This window comes from Notamacropus eugenii, chromosome 3 (assembly GCF_028372415.1).
Source record: "Notamacropus eugenii isolate mMacEug1 chromosome 3, mMacEug1.pri_v2, whole genome shotgun sequence".
Taxonomy (NCBI): Eukaryota; Metazoa; Chordata; class Mammalia; order Diprotodontia; family Macropodidae; genus Notamacropus; species Notamacropus eugenii.
In genome coordinates, this window is record NC_092874.1 from 7,312,017 (window position 1) to 7,330,430 (window position 18,414).

General features: G+C 39.1%; 1 protein-coding gene across 7 annotated transcripts in view; it reads right to left on the minus strand.

Moving 5' to 3' along the window:
- Positions 1 to 18,414, minus strand: part of DGKB (diacylglycerol kinase beta) — a 686,362-nt gene that overhangs the window by 122,046 nt on the left and 545,902 nt on the right. For all 7 annotated transcript variants that reach the window (XM_072650808.1, XM_072650809.1, XM_072650812.1 and 4 more), the window contains one exon: positions 12,378 to 12,573. In XM_072650808.1, coding sequence (XP_072506909.1) covers positions 12,378 to 12,573 — 196 coding nt within the window. The remainder of the gene's footprint in view (positions 1 to 12,377; positions 12,574 to 18,414) is intronic.

An 18,414-nucleotide genomic window follows, 5' to 3' on the forward strand; every position in this document is an offset into this window, starting at 1 on the left:
TTTTGTGATCTAAACTGTTGGGGGGAGGACCTGCACCAATGGGACCACAGATCTGTTCATGAACTGAAGAATTACCCATGAATAAATCTTCATTCAATGAAGACAGAAATGAGGTTACAGAATCTGAACTCTCTGTGAGGCAAACTTCATGCTTCAAATATGGTATCTAATTCATATCTGTTTATTTGGAATATTTTGGAATAACAGAATGGGTCCTTCACTTACAAAGGAAGTTAAATTACCATTTCAATAAACAACAACATATTCATTCCTCTTTCCTCTTGGGGAAAAAAAAAACACTTGTTACAGTTTCTTGGTAATTATTGTCTTTTGTGTAGGCATTTGGATGAACAATAATGCTTAGAAAAATAATTTATGAATTAAAATATTTAGTCGCAGAAGAAAGAAGTTAGTCATAGTAATGATGATGATGATGATAAGAAGAACCCAAGTAGGCTAACCAAGAAAATAACAGATTATCAGCTGAGATAAGAGCTTATTTAAATATTTTAAGAGAAAATTTCTCACAGACAGAAAACTATCATTGCAAACCTTTTTGTAGAAAAATCTAAATTTCAAAAAATATAATTGTAAGTGCCCATTTTACTTCTAAATTTCACATGAAAACAAACACAATTTTCTAGTGAGCTTTTGTAATCTCTTTTAATTCTACACAGATATTAAAATGTTAGCACAAATTGAGTATTTTCCATATTTGGATTTTTTAAGAGTAGTAATCATAACTTTCACTTTATCTAGCTATAAAAGTCATTGAATTTTTACTTCCCATTAGATTTTCTAGAGACTACAACTTAACATAATATTCTAGAATTAATAAGTTTCTAAGTTTTATGATGGTAAGAACAGAATAAGAGTGAACAGCCCTTGGTAAAGAAGGAAATGGGTGAAGAATGAAGAAATCTAAAAGCAGTATTAATAAATTCATTTATTAAGCATTTTCTGTATGTTGCTGTGCTAAGTGCCAGTGATAGGAATTGAAAAAAAGAAATCAGACAATTTCTGGCCCCTCATTCTAATCAGAAGAGCCAACAGGAAATTAACCAGATGAATGAGATCAAAGATTGACAGATATACGATCCAATCAATGTATGACAAGACTATCTCCTATGGCATGCAGAAAAAGTGGTCACCTAGTCTCTGAAAATCCAACAACATACATAGGGTACTATACATAGGAAAAGTCACTAATGGGCATTTAGGACAGGGTCCTACAAGGATGGACAAAAGAGACAAAGAGCAGTCTACTGATCTATCCTTTCCATAAGAGTTGATACTATTTATTTGATTACAGTACTATGTTCAATGCAAGAGATAGACAAGGGGAGGGGGAAGGAGAGAGTCTAAATGTGTTAGTGCTTTCCTATTACCTCTAGGAATAAATACTCTTCGTTTGTCATTTAGTGTTCTTCTCAGTCTGCCTCCAACTAACCTGCTAACCTTATTGTCTATTGTTCCCTTTCATGTATGTTACAGAGTCAAAGTGACCCTCCACTGTTTATTATACATGGCTCTACGCAACTCATCTCTTTGTCTTTGTATATGGCTCCATAAAACTCATCTTTATTGTCTTTGCACTGGATGTCTACCATTCCTGGGATGTCTACCTTTCTCATTTTTGCTCCTTAACATCACTTAGCATCACAGCTGCTTTCAAAGACTTCAAACATCACCTAAGGAAAGGAAGCTTTCCTTCATCCCCAGCTGTTCACTTTCTACTCCATAATACTCTTACATCAGTTGGCATATTCTAGCTTTCTGGTCCCTCTTTACCTAACTATCTCTCTGAATCTCTACTGATCCATTTATCTACCCATATTTTCTCCCCTGACAAGACTGGAAGCTTGGTGAAGGCCGAGACTGATTTTGTATCTCCAAAACTTAGCACAAGACCTGGCCTAAAGCAGACACTTCATTAACACTCCTTGTTCTCTTTGATTATTGAGAGAATAAGAGACTGGATTCAGGTACTTTACCAGTCCATCACATACTAAGATAGACATTTATGTTAATTCCAAAAGGAAAAAATAATGGTTACCAAAAAGTGATCCAGAAATGTAGTCTACCCCTACATACTCACTCATATCCTCAGCTCTTCAGAATTTATACTGAGCTCTGATGAGCTCTGACATATCAACAGGACTTTAAACGATTTTTCTTCTTTCACCTATTTTTGGGAAATGCTATATTGTAAAGTTTGTCTTAAAAATACAATTTTGTGTCCCAAGGACCAAATAATGTAAAAAAAAAAATAATCCATCCACCATTCTTTACTCTTTCAAATCCAGAGCTATAAATATGCATGTCATGAAAAAAGGGGAGATTATATTTTGCAGCCCTTTGGAAAGAAGCACCCACAAGTGCCATCCAACCCTTTGGATGATCACTCAGGACAACGTCATCACTTTGAAGGCCTGGGGTACCTGACGACCCATGCACACAAACCTCAGAGCTTGGAGAGCAGGGCGCTTTTTAGGGGACTTTTCTTCACTCTTCTTGGAATACACTCTTCATCATGTTTACATTTCTAACAAGTTCAGTGCTCCATAAATAGCTGACTTCTCTTTCACCTGATCAGGACCACACTGACTCATTTCACCATTACTAATGGCTTTCTTTGGCATGTTTAAAAAGGGTGGAAGATACTTAATAGACCTGTCTTCCAGTATGAAATGAACAACTATTAAGGGAAATGGAATTGGTCAGACACACATTTTCTTTGTGTGGATCTGTGAAGCAGACCATAATTATTCTCTTTTAATGAATCTTTATCAAAGAGAAGAAGCCTCTCAGGGCTAGAATGGGAAACTAGAGTGAGCATGAAAACCCCTTTGTCCAAAAAATGGGACTTATTTTTATACCATCATATAAGATGATTAGAATAACAATGGATTTGTTCATTATATAGTTGGACTTTGGTGAAAGAACTTCCTGAGGTTCCTATATCCATGTCCAATACAGGCATGTGGTGTTTGTATGCTGATTTTGAGTGACTGACACCTGGCAATGCACAGGCTCCTGCAGTGAGCCTTACCTGATAAACAGCCAAGTTAACAGAGCAGCTCATAGGTATTGCCTCAAAAAGTCACAAAACAACTTAATGCACAAAACACACAATGTACCCAAAGCATAAATGTAGCAGATATTATAGAACAGCTTGGCATTTTGTCACTTGGCAAGCCATTTCTGGCTCTGGGAGTCAGGAGAGAGCAGGTCAGGATGCTCAATAGGCCATGAGCCACTTAGTTGGTCAGCTACAAAGTTAGAGAGAGAGCACCCTGTACCTGATGAGGAACATGTCAAAAGGAAGTCTATGTTCCCTGCTTGTTGAACTGGTTGGTTCAGGTCCATCAGGGTTGCTCGGGTCAAGCTTCTAGGATGGGTTCTCTCAAGGAAGAGTTCAGCTGTTAGGTTCCAAAGTCAGGAAGAGGAGCAATTGACTATTCTCTAATACCTTAAGATTGATAGATAATATCATACTTTGTGCTTATAGTGCCTGGCACATAGTAGGTACTTAATAAATTAACTGACTGAAGGCTTGTCTAATGCATACGTGGTCTGTATGACCATGGTCACTTAACAAAGAAATAATGTTATAAGACTTTTAACTCACAGAAGAGTCGCTATTCTGTATTGGTGGAGGGAAATTCCAAAGTGGGAATTCAACATGCTGATGAAATCACAGGGTCAGAACAAATAACTCTAGTAAGTGACCACACAACAAACAAGTATCTTTATCACCTTCTTCATTGTACTTTGCATGATCTTAGTCTATTCACTAGACTTGGAAATCTATATTGCACGTCTACCAATATGCTAACTTATAATGATGACTCAAATTCTCATGGTTCTTTAACACCAACAAAGAGACTTTTGCACAAACACCCTGTACAATCTGTTCTAAAAGGCCCATTAATTCTATTTCATAGAAGGAAATCCAGAGGCTCAGCTACTTGACCATAACCAAATAGCCAAATGGATGCCAGTTCTGCAACTTGCATCTCTGTCTTTGGCTCTAAGACCAGCACTCTGGCCCCTTTGTGAGGAAAACCAACACCCTCGCCCAGCTACGGACACACATATATACACACATATGCACGTACACACACATACACACATATATACATACACACACGAACACACATGCACATACATACACTGCTTCTAATGAGCCAATGTGGATCTGAAGAGCCAACAGTGATAGTTGTGCCTGGTACTGATGCAAACCAAGCATCGCTAATCAGAAAGCATCTGATCACCTGCAACAGCCACTGGCAAATGTTGGAAAATTATGTATTGAAATCATCCTTATATAATAATGGCATTAACATTCAACAGATGGAAGAAGCAATCACCCAAATGATAATTACACTTTTCTCTAGCAGAGGCAGGGATTCAGGCAGGTACCGTAACATCAACCAGAACTCCCACTGGAGATCTTGGGTGATAACTTCTGTCAATATCCCACCACTGTCAGGGCATGCAGTATGCATTTCTCAATAAGAAAAGTGTTTGGGAAATTTAACCCCCTTGGACGTTCCAGATGCATTAGAAGAAGACAAGTGACTTCCAATTTCATACCTGTCTACACTTGGACTTGGGTTTCTTTGGCTCATTAACACCCTCATTAATACATAATAATAATTTATACCCTCATCAATACATAATAAGCCACTTCCATTTTTCTTCCATGTATGCATACACACATCAATCCTCCTATATATACTTTTCTGCTTCATTGATATCAAAGTGCTTTCTCCTGGTTCTCCTTCTACTTGTCTGACTTGTCTGACCCAGTTTTCATCATAAAATAATATTATTCCTATCTCGCCCCTGCCTGGAGGGTCCCCCAGGATATTCTGCTAGACTCTTTTCCAAGTCTCTACTATCTCTGTAGCTGATCTAATCAATCTCCATGGGTTCTAGTACCTTCTTTGGAGATAAGCCCTGGATTTTCATATTCATCCCTAAACTTCCTCCTGAGCTCCTCTATGATCTAGTAATCTGTCCCTCCTGCTATCTTTCCTCTATTTGTTAAAGGTATCATCATCTTTCCAGTGACCCAGGTCCACAACATTTGGATCCTCTTTGACTTGTCCTTCTCCCATATCCTCCATGTATAATCAGTGGTCAAACCATGACCCTTCCAACTGCCTTACATCTCTCCCAGCTATCAGTTTCTCTCCATTCACACACCTCTTCCCTTTGTTCAGGTTCTCATCACTTCTTGTCTGAATTATTGCAATAGCCTCCTAATTGGACCCCTTTTCAGTCTCTCCCCACCTCCAACAAAAATTTCACAAAGCTACCAAAATAATCTGACCAGACCATTTCCCTGCTAAACAACCTTTACTTGTTTCCTATTACCTTTAGTGTAAATACAAACTATTTGTACTTTAACAATCTGGATCTATCCTATGTTACTAGGTTTATTGCTCAGTTTTCCTTTTTACACACTTCCTGTACCAACCAACTGGCCTCACCAGAATTCCTTCAACTCAGCATTGCACAATTGGCTTCTGTGGACCCTTTGCTCACATCTCCTTCTTCAAACCTCCAGCTTCCTTCAAGGCTCAGCTTCTATGTTATACCCGATGGGAAATCTTGCTCATCTCTCCTAGTTAGGGGTCTTTCCCCACTTCTGAAAGTAGTGCACATTCCCCAACTACAGTGTAAACTCCTTAAAGTCAGAGACCAGTTTCCATTTTCCCTTTGTATTCATAATCTCTTCAGATTAATTAGATTAATAAGCATTTTTCTTCAATGTATTATTTCATGCATGAATTGTTAAGGCTTTTCTCCTATGGGTCATCTAAAACCTCCCTGAAGAAAGCCTATAGTGTCATATATATACATATATATATATATATATATATTCAGAATAATATGATATGGAGACAGAAGAATCTCACCATCTTGGAGTAATGACTTAACCATTTTGCCCTTGAGTGGGACATCCTCCATGATATTATCATAGCCAGCGTCTTTGCTGGAGAATGTATATTTCTATATTAATCATGCTTAGTGTTAATTATCATTAAGCCACTGAATATAAATATTTATTTACATTTATTGTGAGGTTGTAGGAGAAGAGCCTTTAAGAATACATTTTTTTCTATCAATGAAAAAAGATTTTATTTCGACGACTGATGTAAAGAAAGTTTTCACATCAACGGGTAGCATATCAACATTTCACAATCGTAGAACCCTACCCATTCAATAAAAGGAGGAAGGCCCATTTTCTCATCTTTTCTACAGTGATGTTTGTTCATTAAAGTTATTTTAGTTGAGTTGGATTTATTGCAAGTAGGTGGTGTAGTAGAGGGAGCACTGGGCCTAGAGTCAGGAAGACTCAAGTTTGAATCTGATCTCAGATACTCCGTAACTGTGTAACTTTGGGCAAGTCACTTAATCTCTGTTTGACTCAATTTCCTTAACTGTAAAGTGGAGATAATAAAAATTCCAGGACTGCTGTGAGAATGAATGAGATAATGCTTGTAAAGTATTTCACAGTGTCTGGTATATAGTAGACAGTGTATAAATGCTAGGGATTGTTACTATCATCATCGGAATTCTTCCCATCGTGATAGTCATTATTTATATTGTCTTCCTGGCTCTGCTGACTTAACTATTCACCAGTTCCTGGATGTAATCCTGTGTTTTTTTGGATTTTTCATTTCTGTCATTTCTGATCATTCAAATACAACCACTTGTTTAGCTGAAAGTCAACCATGGTCAGCAGCTACTTTGTTTTTTGAAGCTTCCATCAAACGGAAGGTTGCATATTTTTTCTCTTTCAGATAAGAAAAAATGAAGAAACCCAATAGAATTTTGTTTTCTTGTCATCTCTCAGTCAACGGCACAACGATGAAGACATGGAAAATGTTATGGAAAATCTGCAAACTTCTGCTCTTTACCCCTCCTTATATTTTCATCAAGCACAAGTTTGATGCTGGAGATGAGCCTTCTCATGATGATTGTTTAAAGTTGAGAAAGTCAGCCTATCTTTTCAGAACTTTCCCTCCCTGAAATATATTATAGATGTTCCCTGATGCCCTCCAGACCCCATGGCCTCTGACAGCGGCTTCCTTGCTGGGCTTCTGGGCTAGCGTAGTCACTCTTCTACCTTTTATTTTATTCTCTTAGATGCCACTTTTGTTACCTCATTTTTGGTAGTGTGCACAGAAATATTTAACCTCTGCCTCTATAGAAGAAAACAAATGCGCGCATGGTCCACTTTGAAGTTTTATCATAGTCCACCTTTTAGTTTAATCTGCATTGTTAGCATTTTCTCTATCCCTTTTTTCAAGTGATAGAGAATCAATCCCAGATTCATAGATGCTCACAATGAAAATATAACAATCATCTCTCCTGAACTCCTAATTCGGCTCCAATTGAATTCCTGTTTTAACTCCTCAGTGGCAATCAAGGACCGAGCATAGAGGGAATACCTTCAAATAGTAGGTGTAGTGGGTGCCAAAGAGAGTGCAAGTAACACTTGGTACAGAAATAAAAATTGAAGGTTGGTTCAAGGAGGGCCTTCCTAATAATTGGAGCTATCCGTCACTTGGCCTGGAAAGGTAACACATGATTCAGGTTGGACTAGATGGTCTCTAAATTCCCCTTCCACTCTGAATTTCAATGATTTGTGCTTCTATATAAGGAATCCAAAGCAATGAAAGTTAATCTGACCTTAAGTTTGGAAAATGAGTTGTCACTTTTATAGACCAGGACAATATCTTGTCTGTTCTGAGCTCCTGTTCCTTCAGGTTCTTCTTCGCATTTAATGAAATTTAAGGAAATCCTCTGGGGGTGATGGGGTAAGAGAAGTCATATGAAAAGAAACCCAAGATTGTAGGCTTATTTAGGCTTCAATAGTAAAACAATAATTTTAAGATTCAGCTAGCTTTATTAATAACATACTATCCTTTATATAATGAATTGATAATTTCCAATGGAGATCTATTTTAAATATCACAGATGGGGTGGGGGGAAAGGGAAAAGTCCCCTTTAAAGATTATGTGATAGGAAACATTTGGACTAACATATCCAACCCATGTTCTTAACGCAGTATCAGAAGATACTTCTTTTTCTTTCTTTCTTTTTTTCTTTCTTTCCTTTTTCTGGAATGAGACGACCCAAATGTCATAATCTTCCTTTCTCAATAATTTTTGCATCCAGGTATAATAATATTATATGCAATTCTTTTCATGTTTCTAAATTTAATTGGTGTAATCGCTGAATTTAAATGCTTGGCAATTGTTCTGCTTGCCTGTATTTGAATGCCAAATGCATCGTCTTCAGCTCCAAAATGAATGTTGCAGTTCTATTTAGCCAATTTCGAACACTGCCTTCTAAATTACCCCAAGTAACCCATAAAGCATTGAGTAAAACTGGTAATAATGGATAACAAATGTCCATTTCGATCACATTTAGAATAAGTCCATCTTCTACCAGCTTAGAAAGTGTCATGTTCTTAGCTGTTAAAGGCCATTGAGCAGTACTCTGGGTGATAACAAAGTTCAGTATTTTCCGTTTATAAAATTATAAAGACATTAATTAACCCCCATCCTTTCAGAGTGCACAGAGGTATTCTCATAATCCCTATTGACAAATCGAAGTCAGCAATTGGTATCCCTGCTTCAGAAGGCTCTCCTCAGTTCAAATCCATCACAGTGATTTTCTTAAAGTGAAGTTCCGATCACGTCCAACTCCTACTCAATAAACCCACTGACTCCCTATTGATTTCAGGATCAAATATAAACTCCTTTGTTTGCCCCCCTTGAAGGCAGTCTTCACTTTTGTCTTTCACTCCCAATTACATAGCATAGCACCTGGACCATAGCAGAAGATTAACAAATGCTTGTTGATTGGCAAAATTAATGTGCTCCAAAAAAATAAGATCTCAACATCCAATTTGGGGATCCAATCAAAATATTCTAGTTTTTTCTTTTTCATTTTGTTTTGTATTTTTTTAGTAGGGGTAATTCTTCCTTCAGGAGTATTGGGATTAAATCTACTTTCACTCTTTCCATCATGGAGGAGGAGATGCTGATCCAATCCCATCTGAAGAGTACACTTGAATTTGAGCAAGAAGATTCTTATGAGATAAATTCTTTCCTTCTCCTTCGATTATTCTAATTGCCTTAAAAAGAGGTACGGGGGTGTTTCTCCATTTCCTCCCTGGGACTAAAGCTATGTCTGAGTGAAGCTCCAGGCTTTCTAATCCAAAATGTGTTCATTAAATACCTTTATGTGCCATGTCCCTGGGAATTCAAGGAGAACAAACAAAAACAACAAGAACAAAAATGACCACTAAACAGGGACTGCACGGGGCTTCCATTCTAGTGCTACACACAATATGAACACAGACAAGTTTGGACAGTTTGAGGAAGGGGAGATTATGACCAACCAAAGGTAGAAGGAAAGGTTGCCTTTGATAGACAGCTCCTAAAGTGAACTTTGACTGAAGAAAGATACACTAGGAGTGAAAATGAGAAGGAAATGGTTTCAAAGCATGGCAGATGGAAGGGGGGGTATATAAAGGTGAGTGTGTCTGTGTGTACGTGTGTTGGGGGGAATTGCAAAGGCCCAGAGGTAGGGATGGAATACCAACTTTCAAAGTTGTCTGTTATAGCTTAGACCATGTGAAGGGAAGTAACGTGAGATCAGTCTGAAAAAAATCAGGTAGAGACAGTCTGAAGACTTGAAATTTCAAGCTATGGAGTTTGTATTTTATATCAGGCTACAGGAAGCCAATGAATGTTGAGCCTCAAAGCAACATGAACAGGCAGAAGACTTAAAAAAAGCATTTGGCAATCTTGTGGAGTAAAGACTAGATGGGAGCAGAGAGTGGTGGCCAAAGGACCAATGAAGAGGTCAGTGCCACATTGGAGATAAGATGTGGCAAGGGCCTGACCTAAGGGGTGGGTGGACCTATGAGAACTAAAAGGCTTAGGACTGAAGGAAGAGTCTGGTGACTTTGCAAAAGTCTAGACTGACAATTCTGATATATTTGGTGGTCACTGAATGCATTACTGTCATTAAAAATGCCTGGCTGCTAGGGCCAATGGGAGAAGGGTGATAGGGGATGTGTCATTTCAGACAAGCCCACGTACATATCTTTTGTAGGTAAGCAAGCATGTGACCTGCAACTTAATGTCAAATGTAAATCTAAGAATTAATAAAGACCCAAGGCCCAGAGTGAGGGTTCGCTCGAGTTTAAGGTTTGCTATGTCCTTGAGAAATGTGTGTTTGAACAAAATTATTGATTTCTAGAAATAGATCAGACAATAGTGATGACAGGTTAGGTACATGCTGGCCTCATCCCCACCCCCAGGGGCCACACTCAATACTATATGCCAGCTTTCCTTGTAATAAAATATATCCTTGGATCACAAGTCCAACTGGCTAGGCCTGGGAATGATTCATATAGCCTGAGATGTCAGTTCGGACCACATTCTGTACTTTTCAGAGGTTGTTTCTGCCTCTCATCCCATTTGGAGATGGGAAAACAAACAGATAAACAAACAATCAAACAGATTCCTCCTTGGCAGCCTCCATGTACAGCTGCTCCCTTGGCATTAATGGGATTAGAGCTGGGGGTGGGGATCTCCTTTCCAAATAAGCATCTCCAGTCCTATGGCAGGGTACCCTCCTAAAAGAAGGGACATGTCAAGGGCCTGAGCAACTCCAGGTCAGTCAACAAACACTCATGAAGCCCCTAGAACAGGCCAGGGACTGGGCTGAGGATCGGGGATACCAGCCCCCCCAAAAGGCAAGAACAATGGCTGCTCTTGAGCAGATCCCAAGGAAGTGAAGACAACATACATAGATAAGTACGTATACACAAAAATACAATGCTGTTGGCAGCATCAGATTCACTCACCAGATTGATTGTTTTTCTTTACGACAAGGGAGGCTTCAGTTGGGAGGGGGGGTGTATTTCTAGATATGATTATGATGTAAAGCTTCTATAAAAATCAAAGTAAAGCACAACAAAGCCTTCAACAAATCTGGGAGTGGGGATGGCAACTGTCCTCAGATGGCTCCACTGTGGAGATTCCAAGTCTTGTGCATAGCCAGAAGTATGGCTTCATGGGCTGCAGAGTCAGTAACACCTGCATAGAGGAAAATGAATCCTCCTAAAGACTGCTCTTTGGCAGCAATGTGGCAGTTGATAGAGCACTGGACTTGGAATCAGGAAGATTAATCTGATCTCAGACATTTACTAGCTATTTTACCCTGGGCAAGTCACTTCACCCTGTTTGCCTCAGTTTCCTTGTCTATAAAATGAGCTGGAGAAGGAAATGGCAAACCACGCCAGTATCTTTGCCAAGAAAACCCCAAATGGGGTTACAAAAGTCAGATGGAATTGAAAGAACTCAAAACCAAAGGCTGTCCTTAGTACAGAAAGCCCAGAGCACTATGGTTGAGCAAGAAAGGCAATATTCAAACTGGAAAACAATCATAACCCAACCTATCTTTTATACCCTAAGTCATTTTACTTTTAAGAATGCCATTTCTGTTCACTTTTAGGTCATTTTCAAGTCTGTGGCTATCTCTCCACTAAAAATAACTCTTCCCTTAATATTTGAAATGAACACAGTGGGGAGTTCTGCAAGCATCCTTCCTTTCTTGGGACACGAAGGGTACCCTGGGTCCTTGATGCAATTCTAACCTCACCAATGGCAAGTTTCTCCTTGATCTTTGCTCGCGTGTGACCCCAGCAATAAGAGAGTTTACACCAGCCTGCACCTAATTTTCATTCATAATATTTCAAGATTCCAACATATAAGGTCAAGATTCCATATTTTTGCCCTGACTTAGTAGGAAGTCAGAAAAAAAAAATCAATTTTCTCCTGTAACTATCCCTGTCCTTTCTTACCTCATAGACTTATTTGTGTTTCCCTTAGATTCTTGAGATGAAGCATCGGAGTTGATGCCAAAAGAAATAGTGTATGAATATTTTTCTCTACTTGAGGTTCATTCAATTTCAGATGATTACTTTGGGGAAGGAATATGAAGAACATCTTAATAGCAGAGGCCACCATTTTATTATCCAAGAAATACATGCATCAAAGTGATCTCCTTGGGAGAGAAGAAGCATTATTCCCTGTTGTTTTACAGCAGAATAGTGGAAAGAATAAACGAATGATTTAGTCTAATTTGCACAGTGTTCTAAACTTCTATTGTGATGTTCTATAATCACACATGCTATTCAGGCAATACCATGATTCAAGTGAACATAAATATGTTATTTATCAAGAAGCAACCAAAGTTCCCTCAATTAGAAAAGTCGGCGATGTAGATGAGTTAATAAATCACATGACGATTCAGAAGAAGCTTGGAAAGCTTACCTTGACTGGCGAACTTTAGCTCCTTAACATCAGTGACAGTTGTTCTCTTGTCTGACCCCTTCTTTTCAGTTCGGCGATGACTGCGCCTTTTCTTGGTCTCTCCCCAAAGATTGGATCCTCCATGCATGCTGGGAATATTCAAAATAGCAATTCCTTCCAGCGAGATGTTTATTAGATCTAGCTGCACGCCATCACACTGATCAGAGAAAGTGACAAAGGGAAAAGGGAGAAAAAATAGAAAAGCTTGAATTTTTCCTTTATTTTTCTTCTGCTATCCTGTTTTTATTATTTTAATGAAACAATTTTCATCCATTATTTTGCATTTCTGAGTCCATTTTTTCAGACCAACTGGTTATCATAAATGTGAATTTAAAAAGGAACACTTTAGTTGTGAGATCAAATTAATTTGAAGCAAATTTATAAAAATCTTGCTGTCTATCTACCTGTCTCCTCTTCCCATCTGATCACCCTTTCAGTCATAGCTACTAACTCTGCTTTACTCGGATGTCCAGTGTACCGAGATGACTTGGTCATTATAGCTTTCCTGCCTTTAGAAAGTATGGCCTAGTTTTCATCAGTAGCATTTGTTAAGCAAATGCTTACTTAAAGAAGGGAGTGAAAGGAGGCTGATTCAGACAAAGTCCTCCAGGAGCTTACAATCTTATTAGAGAGATATTGACTCATTCATCCTGAATGCTGAATGCAGACTTTTTTTCTGAGCATGTAGCAAACACAAGGCATGGAGATAAATGCAGTGTGAAATACAAGGAGGAGTTGAATAGAGAGGCCCTGGTCTCCAGGAGAAATAAAACAGAGACCCATAATGAATGTGGTGTGTGCATTCAGAATCTTTGGAGGGACCAATACAAGGTACCATGATCATTCTAAAGATGAAGAGAAATCCTTTTCACTGGCAGTATTAGGAAGGACTGCTTGGAGGTGCTTGTGCTGAGTCAAGTGGGACTTGTTCTCCTTGGGATGTAGGGTAAGGAGAAGGAAGGGGAAGATGGTCTGCCTTAGGAAGAGGGAAGAGCATGAAGACTGCAGTCATCATGAATAGGAGTCAAGCATAGTTTTAAAACAGCATAGGTCTAGAGTAAATTAATTCAGGGAGCTTGGAGTTAATTGAAGAGAAAAAGAAAAGGCTCTAAAATATGTTCTTACATATGGTAAAGGACAGGGCCTGGCAAAGGCAAGGGGCAAAGTCAACTTTGGTTCTTGCTTGTCTTTTGTGCATCCTATACCTTTCTGGTAGGTGGGTGAAACCTATGGATGACTTCTCAGAAGAGAATTAGTAAATGCAGAAAATCAAATGCCTAACATGACAAAGGAAATCAATTATATTCAAGCAATTCTATTGTCATTCTATTAGTTCTTCTATCTATCTGCCTGGCTGTCCATCTACCACCTCTCTCTCTCTCTCTCTCTCTCTCTCTCTCTCTCTCTCTCTCTCTCTCTCTCTCTCTCTGTCTCTCTGTCTCTCTCTCTCTCTCTCTTTCTCTCTCTCTCTCTCTCTCTCTCTCTCTCTCTCTCTCTCTCTCTCTCCCCCTCTAACATGTTCACAGACCCCAAGTTAAGAACCTCTAAAGGCAAAGTAGGTGGAATTAAGAATCAAAACATGTAAATTTGAAAAGGATGTTAGAAATCATCTGGTTCAAATCCAAGATTTTCCAACAAAGAAATTAAGATCAAAGTTGACAAATGACTTGCTTAAGTCCCAAGGAGCCCTAGTTCACCCTCAGTTTTCTTCCATGGCTACCCCGTATCCCTTTTGATTACCCCCTGCTACCTTTCAGGGAATCTTGTCTAGCCTTGCAATGGAAATGGGAAAAGCAAATGGCTTGGCTGTTTTCATCAAGTGGTTGTTTTAGACTTGTTTGATGGCTGGAGTGAAGCACTTCAAGGAACTCTGACTCTCCCAAAATGATTCTCCATTTATTCAATGAAAATCACAGTGAAACCTTAGTTTCACTAGATAATGCTTTACATGGTAAATAACTTTGGGGAATTCCTCTTTATTAGAATTGAGAGAGGTTATCCTGGGCATTGCCCTTGCAAATAGATCCCATCTCATTGGTGTGATGCTACTTGCTTGTATTGGCCTCTAAAAAGAACTCCTGGTTAGACCTGAAGAAAGATGAGGGCTGCACTTAATGCTCAAACATTACCATTCTTTCCTCTGTGCTCTACAAAAGGAACATAGAAATCCCATCATGCTCCCAAACCAAAAACTGGAGGCTAGAATAACACACTGCAGACCCCCTTCACAGGGGTGGAAGCAGACAAGTGAGAAAGGGCCAAGTTTTCGCTCCATTTGTTTCGACAGGGGTGAAAACAAGGTCTTTGCAGGTCTTTTTCAGAGGCCAAGTGATTTTTTCCCCCTTTTCTATGTATTAAATTAAGATGATTTATTTTACTAAAAAATTCTCCTCATGTGTATCCTCACTTACTGCTATACATTCTAGATAAACAGATATTAATTTCATAATTAAAAGTAATCTTGTGTAAATACCCTGCAGGCCTCAAAGAATCAAACACATACTGTGTGTCAGGCCTCCCACTGTCTTCAAGTGGAATGTACTGGCTGGATAATTAGATAGTACATATTTTTTAACCTTATTTGCATGCATATTATATCTTTTGCACACTGACAAGCAGCAGCAACAACAAAAGTCAGATTACCACAGGGAATTCCCACAAAGAAGTCTTCATTCCTTATAATTTGCAGCCTAAATTAAAATAATTTGATCTTTGACAAGGATGAAATGTCAAGCAGAAGGGGGTCCTCGACAAGCTCCGGCCTGTGGCTTCGGAAATCTGGCTAATTTATGTCAGTCACTTCTTAATACATATTTAAGTGTTACACAAAAAAGATGATAAATATGCAATCTGACACCTTTGGTATTTCCCTGCTGTTAATTTATAAAGGTCTGGCGTCCCCCAAACCAGTTCGAATTATTTAAATAACAGAGGAATTGTGAAATAAGATGGTTCAGGGGCCTGGCTTCCATTTGCACTCAATATTGAGCGCAGCAGGCAACAGACTAAGACAATTATTTGACTAGGCCTCTGAACCCTGCTGGGACGAGTTACTTTCAGAATTAGTAAAGGAGGATTTCTTTTGTTCATCTAGAGAGGAAGACTCTACAAAGAGAAGCTCTTTCTCCCCCTCGTTCTTTGACAATCCTAACAGATTGAGATGTGATAGCTGGAAAACATGACTGTACACTGTTACTGTCTGTTTTCTTCCTTTTTTGTCTTGCTTCCTTCAGAGACTTTGAATGGACCTCAAGACTCCAAATAAACCAATAGTAAGACGTAGTAGGCAACAAAGTAGATGCCACCTTGATTAGCGATGATCTCCTTGTCCCCTACCCTGTCCAGATGTACGATATCTCCCCTGGGATATTGAGTTCCATTCTAGAAACCATAGTTTATGAATGTTCTTCTCAACCAGAAAGTGTCTAGAGAAAAGCAAGCATCACAGGGAAGGGTATTTAGTTCATTCTACTTGAAAACTGACGGAAGGAAAGGTGGGGTTTACCCTGGAGAACACAAGGCTTAAGTGGAACATGATAGCTGAATGCAAGTACTCGAGGAGTGATTTTCAGTAGATTTCAGTAGACTTTCACTTAGACCCAGAGGGTAGAACTATGAACAAAGGAGGGACATTTCAGGAGGTTCGTGCTTTTCAACATGTTGAAAGGAGTGTCAGATAGCTGATCACATTTGGCTCAAAGTAAGGAACACAAAACTCTACGCTTCTAGTCCTTAAGGGACAAATAAGAGTGGGATAGGATTCCTCAGGAAATCGAAGGTTCCACCTTGCTAGAAGTTTCTAGACAAGAGCTGAATGTTGTAGAGGGGTTTCCCACTCATGTTGGGGTTGAACTCATTAATTGAGCACCCCACCAGTTCTGAGTTTCTCTGATTCTGCTCCACCTCAGTCACAGATGTGGTCTTAGATCTAGGGTTGGGAGGGATCTTGGAGGTCATCCAACACAAGCCCTTATTTAAAGATGAGGCAGCTCTGGCCCAGAGAGGTCATAGAAAGCAGTTTCCTTAGATCTGAGTGAGTGAATCTCAGGAAAGCAAGGAGATTCCCTGAGAGTTTCAAAGAACACTAGTTGTCTGAGGAGAAGACAATGAACTGCAGGACAGAAGTCTTTATGAAGGGTCAGTCTCAATCAGTTGATGCCCCTAGGTTGCCTTCTTCTCTTCAAGTTAATGTTATGCTTATTAGCCTAGATCATCGCCATTCCATTTTTGATGGAGGCCACACTGGAGAAACTCCATACTAAGGCAACAGCCATGAAATATAAATGCTTCCATATTATGCCAGATAAAATTTTCATCCTCTCTTCAGATCACACACACACAAACACATACACATGCACACACACATGCACACATGCACACTCTCACACACAGAGGCAAGTGAAGAGACACAAAAAATAAAAGCTGGGAAGCTGATGACCACAGACCATCAATAAATCCAAAGTATTATACAAATATCCAGAAAAAAGGGGAGATTTACTCTATAACTGAATATGGTTGTAAATGACTGAATTAGTGGAACACCACAGGCTCAGCCTCAAACTATCAATCTTGTTTCCTTATTCGACTGACAAAGTTAAAGCTAGCAGGAAGAAGATGGTGGGATGTGTCAACAATGGGTATTATCCGTCCTGTGTTATTCAGTCATTAGACACCCAGGGGTCATGAATAGGCTTTTCCTACAAATTCCTTGTTCACTTCACTGGTCAAAGACAATCCAGCAATTATCTAAATATTTTAGACAGTTTTGGGCAGAGGCTATATATAGTCCAGGAGAAAGGATTCAAATGAACTTAGCTGGATAACTGTGGGGAAATCACTACACGTTCAAGAGTCTCAGTTTCCTCATCTCTGAAATAGTATGATAAGAACTGCAGTGACTGCATTATAGGGTTGGGGCAAGGCTCCAGTAAGACAACCTGTGCTTGTAAAGCACTTGTAATTAATATAGTAAGCCATTATTATGGAAATAAAATATAGTGTAAATATTGATATTCAGTCAGTCAATCAAGATGCATTTAGTACATGCTTTCTCTATCCCAGATCCTGTGTTAAGGTCTAGAAATACAAAGAAAAGCAAAAACACCATCCCTTCCCTCAGGAAGCATATATTCTAAAAGGGTAGACAACTTGTCAATAAGTAGCTGTATACGTGATCTATATAAAATCGATGGAAAGTAATTGAGCAAGGGAAAATACTAGGAGGGAATAGAGGGAGGTGGGGACCAGGAAGGACTTGAAAAAATGCAATTAATGCAATTAAGAGCTGACTCTTAAAGGGAACCAGAGGGAATGAGAGGAGAAGCTAAGTAGGCAGAGCATTCCAGACATGGGGGAAATGCAATGCCAAGTTCTAGTGACAAGGGATGGAGTTTTTGATCCAAGGAACTTGAAGGAGGCCAGTGAAGTTGGAAAAGGCAATATATGGAGGGAGAGAAGTATGAGACAGAAAAGGTTGGAGGGTGACATTAGAAAGGACTTTAAATACCAAACAGCAGATGCTATATTGGATTCCAGGTTTTATCTTCAGTGATTTCTTTCATTGGATGTCTTCAATATCCTGAATGTCCCATAGGTAGTTCAAGCTCAACATGTCCAACATGGAACTAATGATCCCTGTCACACACACCCCGAAACAAATAACTCTTACTTTTTCTGGATGTTCCTATTACCAATCTGGATTCTTGGAGTAGTAGGGAGATGCTGAGATTTATTAAGTAGAGAGAATGAAATGGTTACACCTGCACTCTGCGGAAATCACCTTAGCAGCTAAGTGGAAGGTGGACTGGAATGAGGAGATGGAGTAATGGACTTAAGGAGATAGTTATCTCAATGGTTCAGGGAAAAGATAAAGAAATTCTACAGTAGATTTGTGGCTGCGTGAGTAGAAAGTAGGGGATACATATGAGAGATGTGGTGAAGGTAGAAATCACAAGATTTGGAAACAGATTTCATATAGGAGAGAGAGAGAGAGAGAGAG